Source organism: Melitaea cinxia, chromosome 10 (assembly GCF_905220565.1).
Source record: "Melitaea cinxia chromosome 10, ilMelCinx1.1, whole genome shotgun sequence".
NCBI classification, from domain to species: Eukaryota; Metazoa; Arthropoda; class Insecta; order Lepidoptera; family Nymphalidae; genus Melitaea; species Melitaea cinxia.
In genome coordinates this window covers 1570088-1596320 of record NC_059403.1, presented here as the reverse complement: position 1 = coordinate 1596320, position 26233 = coordinate 1570088, and the positions used below count along the sequence as shown (strand labels likewise).

The following is a 26233-nucleotide window of genomic DNA, read 5'->3' as shown; positions in this document are numbered from 1 at the left end:
ATTAGATAATTTTTACAAACATAACTGTGTGAACTATCGCCAAGAACACGATTTGAAATATAGTACAACTACTCGATGATAGATGGCGTTAGCGAGCGTATGCCTAAAAAGAGATTATACTTGTTTTTTTTCCTTCATATTTTCCTTTTGGTTTCATCTTCACTGGACGACGTCGTGTGTTCCTCAGTATTAATACTATTAAAGAAATCAGGTGGGTATTTCACAACAGAGGGTTTGTTGCTTAGACTCGTTCGCCTCATAGCATCAACAACCAGTCTGTTGACTACGTTTGCGAGAGGTGATATTGGTTTGTCATAAAAAATACCAGTCACCGTTGAGCTGTTCGTGTAGCCTGAAAATATAATATACCTATATTTTTTTATTATGTCAAAAATTGAAGATTTAAAATATTTATGACGTAACTACTAAGGTATGATTATTCAAATAGCTACATAATAATAGTTTCTCAATATTTAGTAAAATATGTCTGTTATTAATATAGGTAATATATTGATAACGTGAAATAATTTTTACATTATTCAGAATAAGCAAACGCATTGTTGCTTACATATTTTTGTAGTTACGCTTTGATAAGTTGTTTGAAAATCAACACGTTCGTAATATTATTGTAAAGAAAATATGTATATTAAATTATATTACGAATATTTAAAAAAAATACGTTACCTGTTTTTTTTTATCCACACAGCGGAACTTTATAAACATAAATAGCAAAGCATATGCTTAAAGAGGATGTATTTTGAACAGACTTCAAGGAGATGAGTGGGTCTGGGTACTCAATTTTAATGTAATTTATGTGTGTTACCTAACAATTTTTTTCTGAGTGTACTGATTATGATAACTCTTCATTGAAAGCTGGTACTTGTCGTGTGGCTATATTTAAATTTAACCGACATCTGACGAGTAATTTCTCAGTTATGTATTAATTAGCTATTTTTTCGACGACCTACGTTGCATTAATACTCGTCCATGTAAATTGAAGTCAGTTTTTTTATCGTTTGCGAGCAAATTTTTATCATTGAGATATTATCATGTTTTGTTTTTTAAATGCGTCGTAAAAATTTAGAAATTACAATTTTTAAATATGTGTTTGTGACTGCATCCTTATACAATTGACTGGCCCGTTGGCGCAGTTTGCATTATGAAGTTGCAGAATTTAATGTCATTACATTCTGGGTGTAGTATACCTAAATTTTTTCTACACATGAATTGTTTCGCTTCAGTCTGTAATATCCCACAACTGGGCATAGGCCTCTTTCCCCATGTAGAAGAAGGTTCAGAGCTTAATCCACCAAGCTGCTCCAATGCGGGTTGGCGGATGTTTATGCTATATCCGCCGACGTTTATTTAAAACACAAGCATCTTTGGAACAGACGATCGTGGCTTTATGTTAAAGCTATCTCTTTATAATTTAAAAAAAGAACAAATATGTATATGTATGTATATTTACTTCTTTTTAATATCATATTGTTTGTTAACTATATGCCAATTCTTTATCAACTGTTTGTACACTTCCCTACCGCTCCTCTTTTTCTACGCTATGTCCTATGCCCAAAGGTTGTCTGGAAGAAATCGCTCTTAGCGATAAGACCGCCTGTGTACATCTTTCTTTGAATGTATCACTTTTTTTTGTAAAGTTTCTTTGTGGTGTACAATAAAGAGTATTTATTATTTATTAACAAAAGTTACATATTTAAGTAAATCTGCATTTGATCATGATTCGATATTTTACCATTTCCATTTCCCTTATTTGGTAATTTTAATAGAGGATAATAAAAATTTAGATAAGAAAATTTGTTTTCGTACTGTATTTATCAATTATAATCTGAAATTGTTAATACAATTAGGTATAAATCGTAGAAAACATAAAAGAATTAAGTACTAATTTCCTACGATTAATAGTTTTTTTTTTTTAAGATTGTAGGATTTACGTATTAACAGCTTAAAATTGACGCAAAAATACATTCTCCTTAAGACTTTCAGCACTAGTTGTTTATGTACAACACAACAATAAGGGACAAAAGACATCACAAGAAACAAGCGGAAATATAACATTCTTAAATTACGATACACGCGATACCCTTTATTGAAATTTAATATTGGTAACAATAAATAGATAACATATAAATGACAAGCATCTGTGAACATATATTTGCAGGCGATTTACTCGTAACAACGATTGAAAGAATAGTCAAAAGAAGAACCATTAAATTCGAAAGAAAAACCATAAAATTATAATAATAAATTGTATAATAATTGATGAATATTGAAACTGTTTTTGATGTTGTTTTTTACCTACTATGTTTTTTATCCTTTTAAAATATATATACAATGTTCTTTGGTACTTTTAATTGTGACTTTGTATATAATTAAATAAATAAATTATCTGTATTCATTTGTAAAATAAAAAAATAGGGGGTTTATACAAAGAAAAACAAATTAATTATATTTTATCTATATAGGTGTAATTCTGACAAGAACAAAAAAAAAAAATGTATGTATGTAATTCCATATCCAAAATATGATTATGATTATCAAAGTAATGTAGTGATAAAAATCAGAACATTTCTATTGTTATCTAAATCTATGGAAAGTAATAGAAACACGATTTCGTTACTTCAAATAACTCTGTAATCAAATACATATTTTATATCACTATAAAGTAGTTTTATCTTTACTTCACATCGTATATCATCACTGGCTAAGCCTAGCGGATTTACACGCGCTAATTTAAAAAAAAGTAGCCTATAGCCTTTATCTGTAAACAGGCTGTCCAACACAAATAAAAATTTTCAATTCGAACCAGTATATACCTGAGATTAGCAAATAAACTGTTCAAGCGGGGATCGAACCTGCATCTCCGTGACCGTGTCGGTGCTCTAGCCAATTAAGCTATTGATATGATATTCAAAAATGTTTAGAATTCCTAATGTGTGGGTCACACAAAAATAAAATCGTACAAACTGTTCAAATTCATATTATTAGTCTTTATGTATTTATATACATAAAGAATATATATTAAGTAGTAATTTTATTTTATCTTGAGTAACAAATATTTTATTATTTAAATAAAGCACAGCCGTTTAAGTTTCGGTTAGGTAAATAACATTTAGGTAATACTGCAATACATGATTACTGTTCAGATTTACATTTCATTTTTTATATTTTATTTATTTGTCTATTTAATTTATAATATATGACTGATTGCTTATAACATTTCATCTTATATTTACATAAACACGTTACTTAAGGTTGAAATATCAGTAAATTGAGTAGCCATTTTTTTAAACGTATTTTAACCTAAACTTTTGAAAATTTCGTTTCCGAAAATTTGTGTATGTCGTATCGTATAGTTTGTTGTTTTTTTATCTGTTCTATTTATGCGTCTGTATTTAAAAAAATACTTTGTTTTATATTCTTTTTAATAGTTTGATGTTTTTTTTTTTTTAATTATCTTCGTTAACGTCAAAGTAACGTAACTATAACTCGTAAGCAAAGATACGACATTTTTGGGTCTAAGTTATAGTCTAATAAAAAGTAAATAACAAATTGAGGTTAAGTTTTTAGCTTTTATTCACTCAAAATAACTTCTATGAGGTACTTGTTGAATTTGTGCAAATTATAATGACTTTTTGACACTTACCTACCATTTTAAACCAATTTAAAAAAAATGAGGTACGTCTTTATTTATGTTTGTGTACTTTTTTCAATTTTAGATAAAATCATCGTTATTTGTTAAGTGATTTTGCAATATGATGACACATGAGTTCACGTTGTTTTTGGCGTGAACTTATGGAGGCCTATGTCCAGCAGTGGACTGTATAGGCTGTAATGACTTTGCAATATTCCTTTTAGTTTTAAAGAATAGAGATAGAATCAGGATAGAATTGTTGAAACACGTTAGCGACTTTGCGCTTCATTTTCAAAATCCGTTTGAATGTTAAGAGAACGTTTTACGTTTCACTGCGTTCTACAAACTACGACTTGGAAGGAGTTATAAATTAAACACGAATCAACCTCACATTATAAATTATTCATTTAATATTTACATCGAACTAGATTCAGTAACACAATAGTGATGCTATCTCTCGCATGTGATACATATTGTAACAACAAAATAAATATATCAAACAAACAGTATATCAACATCGATAAAACAAATTTCAATACTGGGATATCTTTCGAAAACTTTATTTGTATAATTAATAAATTAAAAGTCGTATATCGTTAGTATTTAACTAGAACTTAGCTTTACCCTCTATATATATATTTTTAATTTCTTATCAAATAAAGATAATAATTTATTTTCTTTATAAAAATATAATGGAATGTATTTGAACAACGATCTTTATCGCACAACCTAAAAGGAAGACAGGTAAATGTAACAAATCTCTTATCTGATAATTTCACTACTTCTGTTGGAAATTCGATAAAATACAAAATTTGGAATGACTAGTAAAATGAATTAAAATTAACCTCTTATTTCATGAAGACTAGTTGAAATCTACAAAATACTGTTATTTAAAAAACCGAAGTACATGAAAAGAGATTCAATAATATTACTTTTGTCTATAATTATACATATTTGTTTTCGATAATTAATATTACATAAAAATATTCTTAAAGCGTAACGGTAAAATCTCCATTCTTCTGTTCGGCTTTTGGCGCAGGATTTTCAGCGGCGGGTACAGGCGTGCGGAGAGCGCGATCCGGTAACTTCAAAACCATGGGCTCCGTACTCTCTGTGGCACAACAATACACTATAGGAAAATACGTTTCAGCGTAGGTAATATTTATTTATTTTTTACCTACAAAAGTATATACATAGATTTTATTATCAATTTTTTAAATTTTATATTATCTTCAAAATCAGAATACTATATTTATGCTTGAGATATAAAAAATATTCGCATCTATAATTAAAACTAAAATGGTAAAAGGAAAATTATATACCACAAAACACAGATTACGAACTCGTGAAACGTGCTTCAGAATATTATACATAAGTATGTTTAATTGTTAATTATATTAATATCTTATCGTGAATTTATTATTGACTGTGATAAGATATATTGTAACAATTAATTAGAGATCATTATTGCAGAATACTTAAAGCAAGCTAGGAATTTTTGTAAGTATTCGAGAGGAACCACATTACAAAAAAGAATGTTATAAACAAAGTGTACTTACTTTTTGTTAGTACAGGTACCATAACACATGCGATTAATTCTCATGCAACACATCGTTAGGGTGAATTATTAATGTTAGAAGTAAATTAAAAAAAATATTTTGCACATGACACAAAATTAAGTTTCCGACGTTAACCAATCAGCCGTTTAACTATCAAAAGTCAGTTGACGTATTGTAATTTTTAGATATTAATATTATTTTAAATTGTCTTCATTCAATGCCTATTGCAAAATGTTTTCTGACGATCATAAATTTGCCTTTTAGAACTTGATCTTTCATGAACTTTTTTTTTATATTGTTAGAGTAAAAAATTGTAGTGTACTCGTAAGTAGATTCAAATATTTCTATTGTGATATCTATAGAATCCAACTGATATTTCTTTTTAATTTTAAATATTTTTTTAAAGTAACACATTTCTATTAATATAATATTTAAAAATAAAATAGGATGAACATTTATGTTTCTAATATTTTACTCCTTTCATAAATAAATCTATTAATTCATTTATTCACATACATTAAAAGCCGATTGTGTTACTGACAATGTTTTCATGAAAACTTCTTTCAAATTTAAAAATCGATTACTTAGTAATATAAAGTCGTTAAATCCGGTCGTCTGCTCGGTGATTCGAATAAACGGCAAGCCAATTGTTTGTGGTCATAAGGATAATGGACTGACGACAATCATGACGACATTCACACAATAAATTGTTCACAAAACGTGAGCGAAATATTATTGGTATCCTGTTTAAAAATGGGGGAGTGTTGAATTTGCCAAAATTGAACGTCCGGTTAAGATTTGACGGCATGGGAAGAAGTATTTTTCATTACGTGCTTACACTGTTACTATTTTACAAGAGCTAAAAGGTTATAAACTAAAAATAGTCATACCCCTTTGTTTATTCTATGAATCTATTAAACTTTATATAACATTTATGCTATCTGTATCTTGGGGCGATTACCGTTTTTTTTTTAAACGGACACAGCACTTGTTTGTAGCTGTTGCGATGGCGGTTGCGGGCAAACATTTGTATTGGCCATACAGATATTTGTCGTGGTCTGGGCGTTTGTGCTTGTGTATTGTGTGTGTTTCAGGATCCCCGACACAGGAGATAATCCTAATGGGGGCCGTTAAGTGTGAAGCGTTTATTTAAATATTTTTAATAAATACGATTAAGATAATATCTTATTATTTTTTTTTAATTCTCTTTAACTGAATATACTGATCTCGTTCCACCAAATACGAAATACAAATGGTTAGATCTTGAAGTAGGCACGTAAGATTTTTGTTTATCTATAAACATTATCAGTATTTTTGAATAGTTTTCACAAAATAACCATAAAAACGTAAAACATTTATATAATAAGATAATATTCAATTTCGCTTAATCTCGCTTTTACTAATGTAGTAAAATTGTGGGAATTATATTATCAAGCGTAATAATTATGAGTATTTACAAAGTATAATCTCTAAAATATATTCGTGTCGTGTCTTATTTTTCTCTACTTTCCTAATTTTTAATTCGTTATTTTGTGATCATTTATTTTATCAACTGGCTGACATGTTAGTCTGTCCTGTCGAAATTATTGTAATTAAAATCTCTAATTAAAATTTTTAATAAAAAATAATAAAACATTCTCTAATAAAACATTGTCATATCAATATAATTGATCGCAATTTTTAAGTTATTTAATTTTGAGAAAATAGAAAATTAATCCAGCCATTAGAATAACTGCAAGCGCATAGAGTTGGCTTTTTAACCGACTTCCAAAAAAGGAGGAGGTTCTCAATTCGACTGTATTTTTTTTTATGTATGTTACATCAGAACTTTTGACTGGGTGGAGCGATTTCGACAAATTTTCTTTTAATCGAAAGGTGGTGTGTGCCAATTGGTCCCATTTAAATTTATTTGAGATCTAACAACTACTTTTCGAGCTATATCTAATAATGCGTTTTTAGTTGACGCTTTTTTCGTCGACCTACGTTGTATTATACCGCATAACTTTCTACTGGATGTACCGATTTTAATAATTCTTTTTTTATTGGAAAGAAGATATCCTTAGTTTAATACTATGATAAGGAAACCAGGATCTGATGATGGGATCCCAGAGAAATCGAGGGAACTGCTTGAAAATCCGCAATAACTTTTTACTGAGTGTACCGATTTTAATAATTTTTAATTTAATCGAAAGCTGATGTTTGTCATGTGGTCACATATAAATTTAATTCAGATCTGATAACTACTTTTTGAGTAATCTTTGATACCGCGCAGTTACTTGACTATTTTTTCGTCGATCTACGTTGTATTACTCGTCGATGTAATTGAAGTCAGTTTTTTTTTTTCGTTTGCGAGCAAACACAATTATTTAAGTTTTAAACTGTTTAAGAACTTTAAAAATTTTCGGTTGAACGGTATTTTAGCTTAAATTTGACACACCAAAATTTATGTCTCGATATTTGAATCTTTATACTGGATTTTAAGTTACCGAGGAATATGTAAAATCACTATTTAATTTTTAAATTCCCTAGAACGAAGTAACCATCGCTTGTTAAACAATAGATGTTGAAAACCTCTAGTATTGTATGCGACAAACTCAGGATCACGTGAATATTCTAACAAGCTGTGAATAATAACGCTCTATATCAGTAAATATCCTACACATATTATATTGTCTCCTCAGAAAATGATTCAGAGTAAATAAGTGTCTTTAAGATGCTCATATCCTTTGTCATTCGAAAATAAAAATACAATAAAAAATAAGTACTAATTAGAAACTTATAATATTGTATAATTTATCGATACATGTTATTAAACTGTAAAGTACTACTTATTACATAAACAAATAATAAAAAAATATTTACAAAGATAAATGACAATGATAGTGAACAAAGTGGGTTAAAAAGCATATTAATATGGTTGGCACTTTTCCGCAATCAATTCTAAGGCAACAAATAAGATATCATTTAAAGTAATAGCTGAGACCGTTCGTTTGTTGACCTTAGATAAATTTTCTTAGATAATTCTAATAGCGCGTCACGGAAATGCAAATTTATAAAATCATAAATTAGCAGCTCGATATCATTTGTAAAGAAAATTAAGAGGTTTATTCTTAACATTTTAAGGAAGTTACATAGTTCACGTCAATCTATCGTTGGAAATCATGATAAGGCTTTCGTTGTTAAGATAAGCCGATACACAAAGCAAGCAACGTATTGATTACAAACTACAGTTTTCCACAAATAATCAGACAACGATGCCATCACCATATTTCACAATCAATAAAAACTTACCAATAGATCTACGATCAGCTTGATTCCCGTAGAATTCATCCAACTCCTTAGCAGAACAAAGGGGAGTATCGACTTGCGCAGTATTATCGAATTTCGAGTAATCAACCTCGTACCCTTGGCGTTCGCGGTTATATGTCACTAACGGCACAAATCTGTGTCCCCACATAATTTCACTTGTTGTATAACTAGAACGCGCTTGTGTCGTTTGTCCCGTCGATTCAATGGTTCCCTCTAAGATAACTACAATTTCGAACTTTTCTTGAAGAACGTCAGCAGCGGAGACACCGTAGAAAGGGCTATTGGCATTTATTCGATGAACCATTGTGATGGGCCAAATGAAGAAAAGATTACTGTCACATCCATCTGCGTTTAGCTCCAATTCAGTTTGATAATGTGATAATAGCTCTCCTTCCTTAGTTGTTCTGGATCGAATTAATTGTGCTCTTACGCTCGCTCCTATGATGTGTGATTTTCTCAAATCACCGACCCTGAACATGAGACACAGTTCACCATCTCTTTGACAAACTACTGCATATTTCGAGAATAAAAGTGTCTGAGTTCGGTGCTTCGGTCTCGTCATCTTAGCAAATACAATACCTACCATGAAAGCCTGTATCATTACACCCACTATACTCTGCAGACACATTATGAATATAGCTTCTGGGCATTCTTCTGTCGTAGTACGTGCACCGTACCCAATGGTATGTTGAGTTTCAATACTAAACAAGAAGCATGAGGTGAAGTCAAAAATGTTGAAAACACACGGTTTCCAATTTGTACTCTCTTGCATTGGTGGTAAATGGTCCGGTTCGAGGTCGCCGTGTGTGAATGCAATCAACCACCAGATAAGAGCAAAACCCAACCAGGACAAAATGAAGGAAAGCGTGAACACGAGTAGAGTCCATCGCCACTGGGCATCCACGAGCGTTGTGAACATGTCCTGAAGGAACCGTAAACGCCGTTGTGAGATCTTTGACTTGAGAATATTACATTCACCATTTTTGAGAATGGCCCGTCTTCTAGTTCTTCTAGAAGCTCCATGCCTGTGCGATCGGCTTCTGCAAACAAATACACGAGTATTTATTACACCGTTCTATGTCAATGATTCTAAACATAATTATGTAGATGATTGACTGTAAGTGTGAACGCGTAGATCACGTTCGTATAGTTGCTACGATGCTACGACCTTCGTCGATGTTAATATACTTAATGTATAATATTTAAACATAAACTCTATATGTATATAACTCGATATATTATTATAAAAAAATGCGGAAATCAGAAAGACAAAAATTTTTAAATTTTGAAAAAAAAATCGAAAAGCAACAGTACGGGGTGATTGCGGTCGGAGACGGCACAGGTTGAGGCGCATCGACGAACCTCTTGCTGACGGTGGGATAATAAACTCCAGGGGAAAGGTTTCCATTCCCTGGAACTGGCTTGATTTTGAGCCACTCGTCGGGCAGGAGGTGGGCCTCCTCTCGGCTGGCTGGCGACTCGGGGTCGGCGTGCATGGCGTCGTGCGCACGGCTCACTTGCAGGCGATCGTCTGCGCCATCATCCCCCGGAGCTCTCGTGCCTCCTGAAGCATCGCACGCGATAATGTCGCGATCACGACTGCCTGTATCGTGCTCGAGACGACGCGTTAAACGCTTTATAATTGTATCGCGAAATTCTGTATCAAAAATTATCAGCTTACGTCGGAAAACAAAATATTGTTTGTGTCTATTTTGATGTCCATGCGCTTACATGGTGTTTTACCGTGTACAATGTTGAGTACTTTAGAGCCAATAGTATCGATACCGTAAATATATAAATAAATTCAAACTAGCCGTAGTATATTTAACATTTGACATTTTAATATGCACTTTGATATCGTCGTGATATTATTGAAATTAAATAATTACAGTTTTCAAATGTACACGAAGGGTTTTCTTCTTTGAAAAGTTATTTATGGATATCATTACTTAGTTATGATAAAAAAAATCACTAGCAACACCCGTGCGAATAATTCACACTGAATAAGAAAAAAAATACCGACCGTCAATCATGTTGACGTTGTTTCAAAATTAAAGCCGTCATATAAGTATATATAATTTTAATAGTTAATTAATTTACAAAAACAAAAGCAATAATAATTTTTTTAGTTGTGGATGCTGGTAGAGCAAGCAATGGTCTATAATATAATGTAGAATAATTGTGAGGTTTTTTCTAAAAAGGGAGACTAACATCTTAACCGGAACGTATTAATATATAAAAATTCATAACGTGAAAACATTATTATTCGTTCTCTATTTTAATCAGTTTTATTGGTCAATGTTAATAAAAAAAAAAGAAGTAACGGTTTTAACATTAACGATAGTAGAATTTTGTATGTCTCTAAATCTCTATAGCTCTCTATAAATATACAATAGCATTGAACGTAACATTTATATTTCTAAAAATATCATATCTAAAAGAATGATTAGCCCGTTGGCGCAGTTTGTAGTGACCCTGCTTTCTGTTCCGAGGGTTGTGGGTTCGATTCCGACCCCGAGTCTGGGTTTAATATAAATATTTATTTATATATTTATATATGTATTATTTATAAGTATGTTTATCAAAAAAAAAATGTAGCTATATACCAGTCGGCTGTTACCTATAACACAAGCATTAAGTTGCTTACTTTAGGAACAGACGACCGTGTGTGTATTGTGTAGATATTTATTTATTTACTTATTGTTACCTATTTTTTAATATCTGCTTAAAAGTTTTGAAAAGATCAATTATAAGAACAAAAATTGTGTGTACAAAAATTCAATTATTGATAACAACCTTTGTTGTTAAGGACATACCTCCCCGAGTTTTCATTTCATTTCTGATTTGACAGTGCAAATTAGTATGTTAATGCGCATCATTAAAGCACTAATTTGTATTTCTCGACGTTACAGTTTGAAGGTTGTTTAAAAAATACATTTTATCTGGTCATACACGTCACAAGCCACTATTTACCTGTGTGTAAGATTGATGCGATTAAAACCCATGAAATAAAAGTTTAACGGATAAACAGATTATTCTTAATTGTTCTTGACAATTGTACTAATTGTATAACATGTTTTATGTTATAGCTGTATAAAATTCATTATATGCAGGTAATTATATAGTATTTTCTATGTAGAATATTTGAAAAATCATTTTTTTGCAAGTTTATTCCTTAAAAAATAATAAGGTCAGCAGTATGAAAAAATATGAGAAGGGAAATCATGTGTAATAACGCTGATGCTCAGTGACACTGACGGTAAGGCACGCTGAAAGAAGTTAAATAGAAGTTATAATAAAATACAATATTTTTCTATAATATTACACTGAGTTTATAAAGGAAATAAACTAAATTGGATTAAAAATGCTATGATTAAATAATATATAATTGTGTTTGCTCGCAGACGAAAAAAAAAAACGACTTCAATTACATCGACAAGTAATACAACGTAGGTAGACGAAAAAATAGTCAAGTAAATATGCACTATTACTCCACTCCGATTACTCCAAAAGTTGTAATCAGATCTCGATGAAATTTAAATGTGACCACATGATAAATAACGACTTTCAATGAAATTAAAAATTATCAAAATCGGTACACCCAGTAAAAAGTTATGCGAATTTTCGAGAGTTTCCCTCGATTTCTCTGGGATCCCATCATCAGACCCTGGTTTTCTTATCATGGTACCAAATTAAGGATATCTCTTTTTCAACAAAAAAAGAATTATCAAAATCGGTCCACAAACGACGAAGTTATCCCCGAACATACATATAGGGTCGAATTAAGTAAGCTCCTCCTTGTTTGAAGTCGGTTAAAAATAATGGTCATGCAGCATAAATAAAAAACTTAGATATAATTTTTTTTCACTGAAATAAAAATAATAATAATATATTTATTGAGCCTATAATTGGACTAGTTAATATAATATAGTGTATCCTTGTAGTTATCAGAAGCTCTTAAGAATTTATTATGTTAAGTACATAAAGCAATTGCAATCATGTCCTAAGAGCGAGCGTCAGAACGAGGACATTTAAATAAATTTATTCTTTAAATGAGGCCTAACAATAATTTTGTGAAGGATCATCAAAGTATTTACATTTTTCTAAGGGTTTCGTGATTGAAAAATAAAGCTATAATATTGTTTACTAGCTGACCCAACTACGCTGTCCTGTCTTAGTTATGAATATTAAATTCGAATTGGTAAATTAATTTAAAAAAAATATATTGAAAAAAAAAGGTTTATAACCAATCTTCTGTCAATTCTTTGTCAAACGACATAAGGTTACATTAAAAAGTTTGTATTGTCCAAATTGTTAAGGTTAGATTAGAAAGAATTTATATGGTGGTTAAGTATTCTAAAATTTTCTAATTATCCATGCAATTTTCTTAATATTTCCTTTCATAAGAACCTTCTTCTGACAATAACAAACACAACAAAAAACCCACAACCACAGTAACATCCCACCCTAGATATAAAACTATATTCAAACTATTTTAGCATTTTTTTTTTTAATTTTCTTATATTTTGTAGAAGGATAAGTCTTGAAGAATATTAAAAGATTAGGAAAATTGCTCCGAAAATTGAAAAATTTCAGAAAACTTAACGATGACTAAATGCATTTGAAAGTTTGACAAGCAGTGACTGTCAGTTTCTATATCAAAAATATATGACGATTATTACGACAATTGTAAATGATTTTATTTTTTATATTTCAGGATAATCTGTTTATATTATACCTTTATCATTATTACTTTGTGACAAGAGATTCTATTAGGATTATTATTGTATTATCCAAGTAATTAAGCGAAAGAAAAAAAAAGACTATTTATAACAATTTCAAGAATAAAGACAAGAATAATTTAGATCAGAGGATTACATTTGATGTGAATACCTAATTACTGACAAGAACGAAGAGATCAATAAAGTAAGAAGTTTTTAAAACGTAATCTATGGGCGGTCTTTTTAATAATTTATAGGCACACACAAATGAAAAATAAATCAATTTATAATTTACATCGACAGGTACGTAGGTAGTTGACTTTTCAACTCATTAATCAGTTAAATACCCATTTTTGGGAAGTACTCAAAAAGTAGTAATCAAAACTTGATTAAATTTAAACGGGTACCTAATAACAAGCCCAGTTTTCGATTAAAATAAGAATCATCAAAATCAGTACAACCAGAAGTTATCAGGTGACACCTAAAAAATACAGTCGAATCGAGAACCTTCTCATTTTTTTTAAGTACGTTAAAACCTAATGAAAACGTGTGCTTATAAACAGATGACGTTATACCGTAGATGATTTTTAATAAATATATTTACAACTTTTCACAGATCTAGCAATAGGTAAGTACATATTAATTTTTCAATTCGCACCACACCTCCGAGCAAATAGTTATGTGCACGATTTAGCATTTATTATTAATTTATGATGTTAAACACTACGTGATACACTAATTTGCAATATTTGTCGCTTACCGAAGAAGATGAAAATACTCCAAATATACCTAAATTACATAATATGGTATAGTTTTTCCTAATAAAAGTGGGTGTGTATACGAAATCGGTACTTGTAATGAAAAAGCCACGATTTCCTATATTTGTGTAAAGTAATTGTTCGTCATATGATGACAGTCAGAATTGGAATACTTATTTCAACGAACATATTTATGGTTATAATTTACACCGCGAGCGCTACGTACCTGGCTAACATACATGGCATGTTTTGTCTGTAACCTCTCGTAAGTAGAATATAGCTATGTATGAAAAAATACATATATGTAAGATAACTTATTATCAAGCCTTGTATCACATGAAATGCTGTTTTAAAATTTGTATTGAAGTTTTAGAAATTTTAAACAAAACTCTCAGGTTGACTACATCATTATAGCATAATACCGAATAAATAAAAACAAAATAACAAATATGAAAATCTTATAGAGTGAGGTTGAAATTAATCATATAGTTATTAATTGAGTTTTTTACAAATACTATATGTGCCCAGAGGTGTCAGCCGCGTTAATTTGAGGCAAACGTACAAAAATATTTTTAAGCCATTACTGTTTTAAGATTTTTGATTTAAAAAAAAAATCAGATAGGTATCTTAAATAAAATACTGTTGTAAAATTATTTATTGAGTCGATGGATAGTTTTTTTTGTGTCATTGACTACTGCTATGTTCCCATGATAAATGGCAATGTTTCAATCTAGCTAGTACATCGTTCCATAGCTTAATTGGCTAGAGCACCGACACGGTCAGTCGGAGATCCCCGCTGGAAATGTCGATTTTTGGTATGATATTAAAAAATGTTTATAACTCAAAGGTTCACGTGGCAAGCATCACCTTTCGATTAAAAAAATAATAATTGAAACAGGTCCACCCAGTAAAAAGTTATGATTGAACACACATAAAAAATACAGCTGATTGTGAGTTGATTTTTTTTCAGAACAGTTTTACACAGTAATAAATGTACTATAATCGTATTGCTTATATCTAATCTATACATATAATAAAATGGTAGGAAAGTGAAAACTGTACGTTGAATATTTTTTTTAAAGAATACTTGGGGTGTGATCTCCAATCAATACCGAAGCCGAAAATATAGTTTTTAGAATTTTTGTCTGTTTGTCTGTTTGTCTGTATGTATGTCCGGGATAAACTCAAAAAGTACTACATAGATTTACTTCAAATTTGGCACGAATATTATTATGAAGTCGGGTCAACATATTATAGGCTACATATTATCACGCTATCACCTACGGGGAACGAGCAGTGAACCTTTATTTCCTCAACGTATTCTGTAACAACGTGTAACCTAACGAAGCATATTTTAATGTTGTTGTTATTATGTTAATAACCATGCCATAAGCTAGGTTCACACTGTCAATAAAGACATTCTGTAGTATATTTAGTATCAGCATGCACCCGTGCGAAGCCGGGGCGGGTCGCTAGTTTATAAATATAAGTTAGCAGTAATGCACATGTTTCTAAAATCTGTACGCTAAAGAATAAATAGTAAATGTTTGGTTAAAATAAAGAATTAAAAAAAAACTGTTCTGAAAAAAAATCAACTCAATCAGCTGTATTTTTTATGTGTGTTCAATCATAACTTTTTACTGGGTGAACCTATTTTAATGATTCTCTTTTTAATCGAAAGGTGATGCTTGCCACGTGAACTTTTGAGTTATAAACATTTTTTAATATCATACCAAAAACCGATCGTTCCAGCGGAGATCGAACCTGCATCTCCGACTGACCGTGTCGGTGCTCTAGCCAATTAAGCTATGGAACGATGTACTCGTTAGATCGAAATTTTTGATGTGATCATTTTATATTTGGTCTAAGCACTTGCTTTTGAGTTATTTCTAATAATGCATATTTACTGACTGTTTTAACTTCTTAGGTCATATTACGGGTACTTGTCGATTTCATCGAAGTTGATTTTTTTTCGTTTGCGAGCAAACACAATTATTTATTTATTTTTATTTCCGTATTTACACAACATATTCAAGTAACAAGTAACAAAAAAGGAACAATCAGTTTCTAGGTGTATTTGAAAGTAATTACTATTATGATCTCTACTTCTCCTAGCTAGGTAGCTGAGCTATCTGTATTAAGGAGAAGCGATTTTCCTCCCAAGAATTCTACAATTTTTACTTTTCATTAGTTTGCCACGAGTTATTCAAAATTCAAAGTTACATTATAGATTATAAAGTTACATTATATTCTACAAAAGATTACAAACATAATTTTTAATATTAAGTAGGTTAAGAGTGAAATAATAAAAAATAAAATTTAACATCAAATGAAATTACGTCGAATAAATTAATTAATGAAATTTATACATAAAAATACCCCTCATAGTCATCACTTTAGCCTATCGCAGTCCGTTGCCGGACATAGGTCTCCACAAGTTCGAGCCAAAAACGGCGTGAACTCATGTGTGTTGCCCATAGTCACCACGCTGCGCAGACGGGTTGGTGACCGCAGGGCTGGCTTTGACGCACCGAAGATGCTGCTGCCCGTCTTCGGCCTGTGTATTTCAAAGCTAGCAGTTGGATGGTTATCCCGCTATCGGTCGGCTTTATAAGTTCCAAGGTGGTAGCGGAACTGTGTTATCCCTTAGTCGCCTCTTACGACACCCACGGGAAGAGAGGGGGTGGCTATATTCTTTAGTACCGTAACCACACAGCATCAATTACGTCGAAACAAATTAATTAATGAAATTAATACATAAAATTACTCCTCATAGTACTATTATCAAAACGTCGTAAACTTAAATAAGTATGCTAAAAATAGTCCAGTAATCTGATCCACATCCCGATCAAAACGATATAAATCAAAATGAATGCAGCCGTGACACCCTGCAAATTGTCCCCGCTGCCTGTAATAATGCACTTACGTGAAGCGCGTGTCGAGTTAGATACAAGAACTTGCTGCATTGTTTTAACCGACTTCAAAAAGGGTGGTTCTCAATTCGACTGTATTTTTAATACGTGTTCTTTCATCATTTTTTTCGGGGTGTACCGATTTTGTGTCTTTTCATTTGCGATGAAACAATTTTATTTACTTATTAACTGACTATAAAAAGAAGAAGGTTCTTAATTCGATTGCATTTTTTTGTGTGTTACCTCATACCTTTTTACTGGGTGTACCGATTTTGATGATTATTTTCTCTCACGCTCGTGCTTGTCGTTTGGTCTCATTTAAATTTGATTGAAATCTGACGAGTACGATTATATCTAATACTTTTTTTGATAAATAAACATACAAATAATACATATATAAATAAAATTACACCTAGACTCAGGCGGGAATCGAACTCGTAACCCGCGGAACATAAAGCAGGGGCGCTACAAACTGCACCAACGGGCTAGTCAATTATTAGATGATGTAAATTATGTAAAAGTTGCTTTTTTCGCTTGTGAACAGAATTATATATTTAGTCAATATTCTAATGCCACTCTAAGAAAAGCAAATCCTACGTTATTACAACATTTATCTATATATTCTTATATATAAAATTCTCGTATCACAATAATAGTTACTCCTTCGTAACAGCTGGACCAATTTTTATAAAATTGTGTGTGCGTATCGGGTAGGTCTGAGAATCGGTCAACATCTATTTATCATAACCCTAAGTTATAAAGGGAGTCGGGTATTATATTATTATAACACACATGGCAAAACAACGTTTGTGGGGTCAGCTAGTAAAAACAATGAATTACTGGTCATTTGTCTCGCTAGAACTCGAGAATGGCTGGACCGATTTGGCTAATTTTGATCTTGAAATATTTATACAAGTTCTGAGATGGCTTAAACGTTGAATGAAGGAATGAATTTAGAATTAATGTCTTTCACTAGTGCCGAATGGCACAGATGATTTCGCCAATGTCACGTAAGATGGAGAAGACACGACGGAGATTGTTTGGTGAATTAGAGGTAGGTTTAAACGATGAGAAAATATTTCTAGTTGTAAAGCATTTGATATCTTTTGTCAAAAAATTGTCATTTGGATGACAAATATTGATAGATGCGTTCAGAGAATCTATTGCGCATATTTTTCCTAAATAACCTATATGTAGGTGATAGAAAGTTCACCGGGTCATCTAGTTGTTAATAAAAAATATTTTAATATGTTCAACAGACTCCACTAATTAATATTCTTCGTAATTTACCTTGTAACAATTTTTTTTATGTGCAATAAAGTTATTTTATTAACATACATAACCCAGTCGCCGAATGGTAATTAAAAGTGAACCCTGGAGCGGAAAGTGTAACTGTCTGAACAATCAATGAGTTTTGCAATAATAAATGACAAGACTTATGGTGTAAAAATTACAGCTTCTTAAAATTGTATTGTATATATGTTAAAAAAAGTTTGAGTTCAGGATTAAATTTAAAATTTAACATATTCTAGTGTACGAATATTAATTGTATTATTATCCATATCTAAAATAATAAATAACGTAACGATTAATAAAATATCTTTTTGTATTTTTTTTTGTTTTGTTTTTTACACACTGTATTTGTCAAGTGCTTATCATTCGTTTTACACACTGTATTTGTCAAATGTTTATCATTCGTCTAAGGCAAAAACATGTTACTCTTTGATGCAAAAACTACTGGAACGATTTTAGGCTGCGAGTAGCTGCGCCATGCGGTTTTACCTCCGTAATTTCCGATTTCATGTGAATATTGGGATAAAAAGTGTCCTACGTAATATTATAAATTTCCAGCTATTAACGTACTAAGTTTCATTAAAATCAGTTTAGTAGTTTTTGCGTGAGAGTAACAAACAAACGCACATCGATCTTCACAAAATTTAGCATTTATCAGTAGGAAGTATATTCTTTATTAGTTACACTTTGAAACAATGTTTGGTTTTTATGAACGTTTTATTATGAAAGTACTGTAATTTACAATATTCAGTGGAAAGATGGTCATTAATCACTATTATCTAGACACGTATCAATGTTTACCGATTTATAGGGATTTGGCAGATTAAGCGTTTATCCACAAGTTTCAAGCATTCTCGGATCGTGCTTCATGAACCTTGAGTGACGCATAAAACGTAAGGTGAAAGAGATTACTTAAGACGGACTAGGATTATCTCCATATATCTTTTTATGATTAATATTACAAGACCTGATCATTGTAAAAGGATTTTGCTGATGTAAATAATTCGAAGGCGAAATGTCCACAAATGTGAGTCATAACTAAAATGTTTACAGCGATTATTCTCTACTTCATTTTTTTTTCTTTATAATGCTCTATTAAATTACTCCCTACCCGTCCCGTCCTCTCTTCCCGTGGGTGTTGTAAGAGGCGACTAAGGGATAACACAGTTCCACTACCACCTTGAAACTTAAAAAGCCGACCGGTGGCGGGATAGCCATCCAACTGCTGGCTTTAAAAATACACAGGCCGAAGACGGGCAGCAGCGTCTTCGGTGCGACAAAGCCAGACCTGCGGTCACCAACCCGCCTGCCCAGCGTGGTGACTATGGGCAACACACATGACTTCACGTTATTTTTGGCGTAAGCTTGTGGAGGCCTATGTGGACTGTATAGGCTGTAATGATGATGATGATGATGATGATTAAATTACTCAATGTGGTGTAAAATAAAGAATAAATAAATACTTCACGATTCACGATTCGGACTGTAACATCCCACTGCTGGGTATAGGCCCTTTCTCCATGTGGGACAAGGATCAAAGCTTACTCCACCATGTTGCTTCTTCGGGTTGGCGGATATATTCCCTACATTGAATAACGATCGCTATCAGATATATATGACAACAACTGGGATCAATAGTTTGGTGTGATCTCCGAGGCACGGTGAGGAGACCCACAAAGATATACAACCAGACCGGAAATAAATATCTGTATAAACACAAAGATCTACTCCGAGCGGGAATGGAACTCATAAGATCGCCTATGTTTATGCGCCGCCGACACGTCACACGCACCATCACACTAGAGCGGTCCTCTCTACTTATATTTTCGGAAAGACTTATCAACAGATTAATTATAATATCCAATCAACTATAAACGTGATTGTCTATTTTTAATTTAAGTATCAATAAACCTAATTACTATTAGAACAATGTCACGATTTAATTATGGAATAAAAAAATGTTCTATCAAACTATTGGCTTTATGTACTCTGTCTAAAGTGTCTTTTGATATATTCTTGAAATTGATGAACTTTACTGTAACATCAGTAGAGATGATATACTTTGGCTAAAGATCTGCCCATACCTTTTCTGTAATACAGGATAATGAGAACCTTCGTTGATAAATACGTTGAATATCAAATTACGTTTACGATTGATAGAATATAAAAACAAATTAATGAAACAAAAAAAAACAATGAAATATTAATAAATATAAATTCAAATGTGTTTTTTAATTACCCATCAAGACAGGTATCTTGTCACTCCAATACTCTTAAAACGAAGTGGAACAAACTTGGTCAATAATGATAATGTCTTCTTATCACCACATTATTTACGTCGTCGACGCATCTTGAAACACTTCACCTAATTTTAAAATTTATATATATTATTTAATAAATAAATAATATTTAATAAATATTATTTATTTATTTTATCGATTTTTTTTACCACCCGAGGAGCAAAACGAGGCACATGTGTACACTTTTACGAAAATTTTACAAAACTATTCGATAAGTAAGGAATGTATCTTTATTCTGATTAGATATTGAGCAGTCAAGGATTTAAAATCATCGTATTCGCTAGGTGTCTTGATAACATGCAATTAATAGTGATATTAACTAATTTATACCTAAAGGACTAAATATATTAAGCCGAAACATAAAAAAATACCATATTAATGCACTTTATTAATTGCGTATCAGGTGTCATGTTAAATTTATGTAAAGACACAGTATATAAGGCTAGCTGGGTCGGCAAACTTCGTACAGGTACAGCCACGATATTATATTTTTTTATAAACTAATACGCCGCGTTGGCGCAACGGTTACAGCCATGGATTGTACCTGTTGCGCTGGCGGTTGCGGGCTCGATCGCCGCACATGACAAACATTTGTATTGGCCATATAGGTGTTTGCCGTGGTCTGGGTGTTTGTGCAGTCTTTGTGGGTCTACCCACCGTGCCTCGGAGAGCACGTTAAGCCGTCGGTCCCGGTTGTTATCATGTACACCTGATAGCGATCGTTACTCATAGTAGGGAATATATCCGCCAACCGTTTTTAGTATCAAAATAACTAGTCTGTTACTTAACTTCGGTCTTATTAACCGACTTCAAAAAAAGGAGGAGTTTTTCAATTCAACCATAACCTCAGAACTTTTGATTGGGGGAACCGATTTTGATGACTTTTCTTAATCCAAAAGTGGTTTTAATTGAGATCTAACAAGTTCTTTTCGAGTTACACCTAATTATGTTGTATTATACAACATAACGTTTTACTGGGTGTACAGATGTTGATGATTCTCAACTCGAAAGCTGATGCTTGTTTTGTAGTTCCAATTAAATTTGATCAAGATATCTGATGATTACATTTTGAGTAATCTTTGATAACGCGTATATACTTGACTATAGTTTCTTCTAGTTACGTTGTACTTACGTTGTACATAAGACATTATTTTTGTATAAAAGTAGGTAATGAGTCCGTTATTGTAAATATAGATTCGTGTTGGACTTGAACGAATTAAGCATACCATATTGATAGCCGCGCTATAGAACTGTTTCAGATTTTTTCACTTCAATACCATTTTCAGCGAGATAATAAATAATAATGACAATTAATTAATATTAAAATATGTTGTACTTTCTTAGTATAAGTTTTATCACAAGATCTCTTGATCTCAATAAAAAAATTTTCAATAGCAAAATATAAATTGTTCGTAGTTTTGATCAAGGTGTACAATAACGTTACGAATCGTAATTCACTAACAGCTTATGTAATCATATTCGAATAGTAGTAGAAACTTCGACTTAGACTTCCCAACTATATCCGACCAATAATCTTAAACAACGTCATAAGCGCTAATATGCATATCAGTTTTTTATATTTAAGACAAGTATCACAACTCAGTTTATTTCAATACTGCTATAGGTATACTTTATGAAGAAAATAAAAAGTAATTTCTAAATTTTTTTCTAATAATTTTATATTTTTTACGTATTAGAAGGCAATATTTTATATGGTTGACATTCCCACTATACGCACTAAGCGATTCGCTAGTACATTCTTAATGCGTACGGCCAAAGAATGGAATTCTCTACAAGCGTCCGTGTTTCCGGAAAACTATAAGCGTGCTTCATCCTAGACCGCATTTTCACTTATCATCAGGTGGAATAGTGGTCAAATGAAAGCCATCATTGTATAAAAAAAAGTAATATCAAATAATGATTCTACGATTCGTCGAAGAAGAGTAGTAACTATAAATGAGACAAAAAAGACTACTTCATATAAAAAGACTAAGACTACTTAGGTAGGGCACAGCACGAAATTTCCTGCTCAATATATAGAGCAGGCCGACTGGGAAAGCACCTCGACCTTACAGAATAGGTGTTGAGTTAGGTGACCAGAGTTCCTGGGGGGAGATTGTGGATAGGATCGGCAACACGCTTGTGATACTTTTGGTGTTGCAGACGTCTATAAGCTACAATAATCGCTTGCCATCAAGTGAGCCGTAGCCTTGTTTGCCGACCTAGTTATATAAAAAACTGTAATTGTAATTAATTTTTATCTAAGAAAGTATATTTACTTTTTATATCTAACCTTTATAAAACGTATTAATTGTTTTTGCTCCGTACCAGATGTCGCCGTAAGAAGTTACTTTAAGAGCTATTTTTACATTTGCCTGTCTGTTGTTAAAGAAGGAATTAAATGAAATGAAATGAATGAATGAATGACTATTGAGTAAGGTAATAAGGTAAAAACAGTACGCTATGAGTAAAAGGAATTCGAAACAATGTCAGCCAATGCAAAACTAATTAAAACCGTGGAAAACGCCAATTTATTTTTATTTTTAAAGGACTGCCAACAGATGATATACATTTTTTTTACAAATTAGTGTACAGAATATATTTGCGCTCATCCACTTATAGGCAATCAGAGATAGAATATACCACTTCAAGAAGTACCTAACTAGCCCAAGCGACTTCTACCATTTGGCTGCCATAATCATAATATGATATTTCTCAGCCTGTATTAGTCGCCGCGTTGGCGCAACGGTCACAGCCCTGGTTTGTGGCTGTTGCGTTGGCGGTGGCGCGTTCGATCCCCGCACATGGCAAACGTTTGTATTGACCTTACAGATATTTTGCCGTGCTCTGAGTATTTGTGCAGTCCTTGCTGGTCTCCCACCGTGCCTCGGAGAGCACGTTAAGCTGTTGGTCCCAGTTGTTTTTATGTACACCTGATAGCGATTGTTACTCATAGTAGGGAGTATATCCTATGTCTAGCAGTGGGATATTACAGGCTGAAGCGATTACTAAGAGTTAATCTAGTTTTCTAAGTATTTAAGTCCGTTCACTAAACTCCAAGTACAATCATTATAAACAAACAAAGGTACAAATCTTTTATCTTTACGATATTAGTATAGATAAACAAATAAATCCACGTTGTCATTTGAGACATGACGTACCATCTTATCCGTAGAGTTATGCAAAATGTTTCACCTGAAACGCTTATCTAGTGTTTAAGGTAACACATTCCGTGTTATTTACACGTCCTTTATACTGTTTTGTTTCTATGAAAAATATTTTAAATGTAGTTAGAACATTATTAACATTAGAAAAAAATAATAAAAATTTAAATATTTTTTAGTAAAATTTTTATGAATTACATTTGAAATTATCATTCATCATCATCATCATTTCAGGTTATTGCAGTCCACTGCTAGACATAGGCCTCCACAAGTTCGCGCCAAAAATGGCGTGAACTCATGTGTGTTGCCCATAGTCACCACGCTGGACATGCGGGTTGGTGACCGCAGGGCTGGCTTTGTCGCACCGAAGACGCTGCTGCCCGTCTTCGGCCTGTGTATTTCAAAACCAGCAGTTGGATGGTTATCCCGCCATCGGTTGGCTTTATAAATTCCAAGGTGGAAGTGGAACTGTGTTATCCCCTCGTCGCCACTTACGACACCCACGGGAAGAGAGAGGGTGGCTATATTCTTTAATGCCGTAGCTATAATAGCTGCGTGGCTACGGCATTTGAAATTAATTAAACTTCAAATATTTCAATAAATGGATTTATTACAAAACAAATCTTCTTAAGTTTACGGAATATGACTTACACAGCCATGGTAATGGCTAAACATTGGCTTTCTTATAGTTAGGTCAAATATCCTCTACCATTACGTATAGGAAAAAACCGCCATAAGAGTGACAACAAAGTCAAACTCTATTAAGAATGTATCGTTTGCATTAATTAATCTTTTTAAATTAGTTCCATAATTACTTTTTAGTGCCAAAAGTTGTAATAATGCTCGGACATTGCATTCATTTCAAAATCAACCAGTGCGATTTCCATCTAAAAAAAACTATAAAAATGGACAACGTGGTCTTAGTTCTTATCACAATCATCTTGGAAAGTGTCCATAATTATCACAAACTATTCGAAAAATTTTTTGACTTGGTAGTCCATTTAAAAAATCCTCTTGCTGTCAACAACCGACACAAAAATGTACATCATATGACATTTTACGCATGTTTCTGTCCCAATTCGTCAATCAAAAATGTGTAGATTGGTCCCTTTAAAGTTTTTGCTGTCTTAAAAAATAGTAGGTATTCTCCTCTTAATTTACGAAAAAAATCAAACATGCCAAAGTATAAAATACAAAGACTTAGTCATTAAGATATATTTGAAGCTTTTATAGTGAAGCAGATGTTATTTTTTGATCAAATAATGTAAACCAAATATGTCGAACTATACAAATACCAAATGATACTTATTAATAGGTAAGGGTACCTGAAAGACTTTTGAAAAATAGGTATTTGAATAAAATGTTCCTGTCTCGTTGTATGCTGCCGCCGCGCTCTGAGCCAAGAGAGGGGTTTTCGGTAGATAAATAATTATTGACCAAAAAAGCATTTCGTAGTCGACTGTTTTCTCCTCAAAATGTGCCAATTTTTTTATGTAACTTAAAAAACCTTCAGCAATGCCCATGTTCTCGTTTTTTGTAAATATGTGATTTTTTTTAACGAGTTTTGAAGCCCTTTACTGCCTATGATAATAAGAATATGAAAAAAACCAAGACATAGGTGCATGGTCACGGCAGTTAAAGGTTTTACGTTACAAAAATATTTGATCTAGTGCAATTACCCAGGGAGGAAACAGTCGACTACGTTTGTATGGAAAAAGAGCCGGTATCCTTTCCTCTTAACCATGAACATCTATTAGAAGCTTTTGTAGTCAACAACCATGGGATGTAGGTAATATAGATCAACCTAGTTATTATTTTAATGAAACACACTTCAAGATTTTCTTTTTTACATTGACATTTACAAAATGTTATCTGTGATAGTACTTGTAGCCTTCAAATTTAGAACAATGTGAATTAATTTACAAACAAGAATGTTATTCCAAACAAAAATTCCCATTGAATGAGTTTCCTTTATAAATACAGGTTTCTATGTGATATACAACATAAGTAGAACGCCTTTGAACATTGTATGTATCAAAAGATATAAAGAAAAATATTGACATATAATAAAATCTTACCTACAAACGTCGTGTCGATAAACAGTGCTTTGTCCGATCGAGCTGCTGTAAGTTGGGACTCTATGAAGACTAGTCGTCTGATGTAGCGGCGGCCTCAAGAATCCACTATCACCGTATCCCACCCCAAGTATCGGAGATTCTATCACAGAACTGTCTAGAACGCTTGTTTCATCCGTCTCTTCGTCAATGAGCCCAGGTCGATAGAATATCTTTCCAGATGAAAGAGCAGGTTTCGTTTTAGTAGCAGAAGTAGTATTAGATTCATTCTGGACCTCATCTTTCCTTACTTGCATTTCGTAAGATGAAGTCTCTGTACTCATGCTTGTTGTGTGAATTACTGTCACGATACCGTTGAAACCCACAGAATAATACTTGTTTCCCTTAAATATTTAATGAAGTAATTACAGTCGGAGTACATTTTTGACGTCCGGTTACTTAAGTTTTTGTTAAACATTGGTGCAGAGTACCTGAAATTAAAAATATTAAGTTA

At 32.2% G+C, this 26233-nt stretch overlaps 1 protein-coding gene across 1 annotated transcript; it reads right to left on the bottom strand.

Moving 5' to 3' along the window:
* Positions 1–133: 133 nt before the first annotated feature.
* LOC123657025 (G protein-activated inward rectifier potassium channel 3-like) lies at positions 134–26071 on the bottom strand. Its single transcript, XM_045592628.1, has 3 exons — positions 25744–26071; positions 8500–9557; positions 134–352 (listed from the first exon to the last, which is right to left on the bottom strand). Exons 1-3 carry the CDS (start codon positions 26061–26063, stop codon positions 135–137), a joined length of 1596 nt encoding a protein of 531 aa, XP_045448584.1. The 5' UTR covers positions 26064–26071; the 3' UTR covers position 134.
* Between the last annotated feature and the right edge of the window lie 162 nt (positions 26072–26233).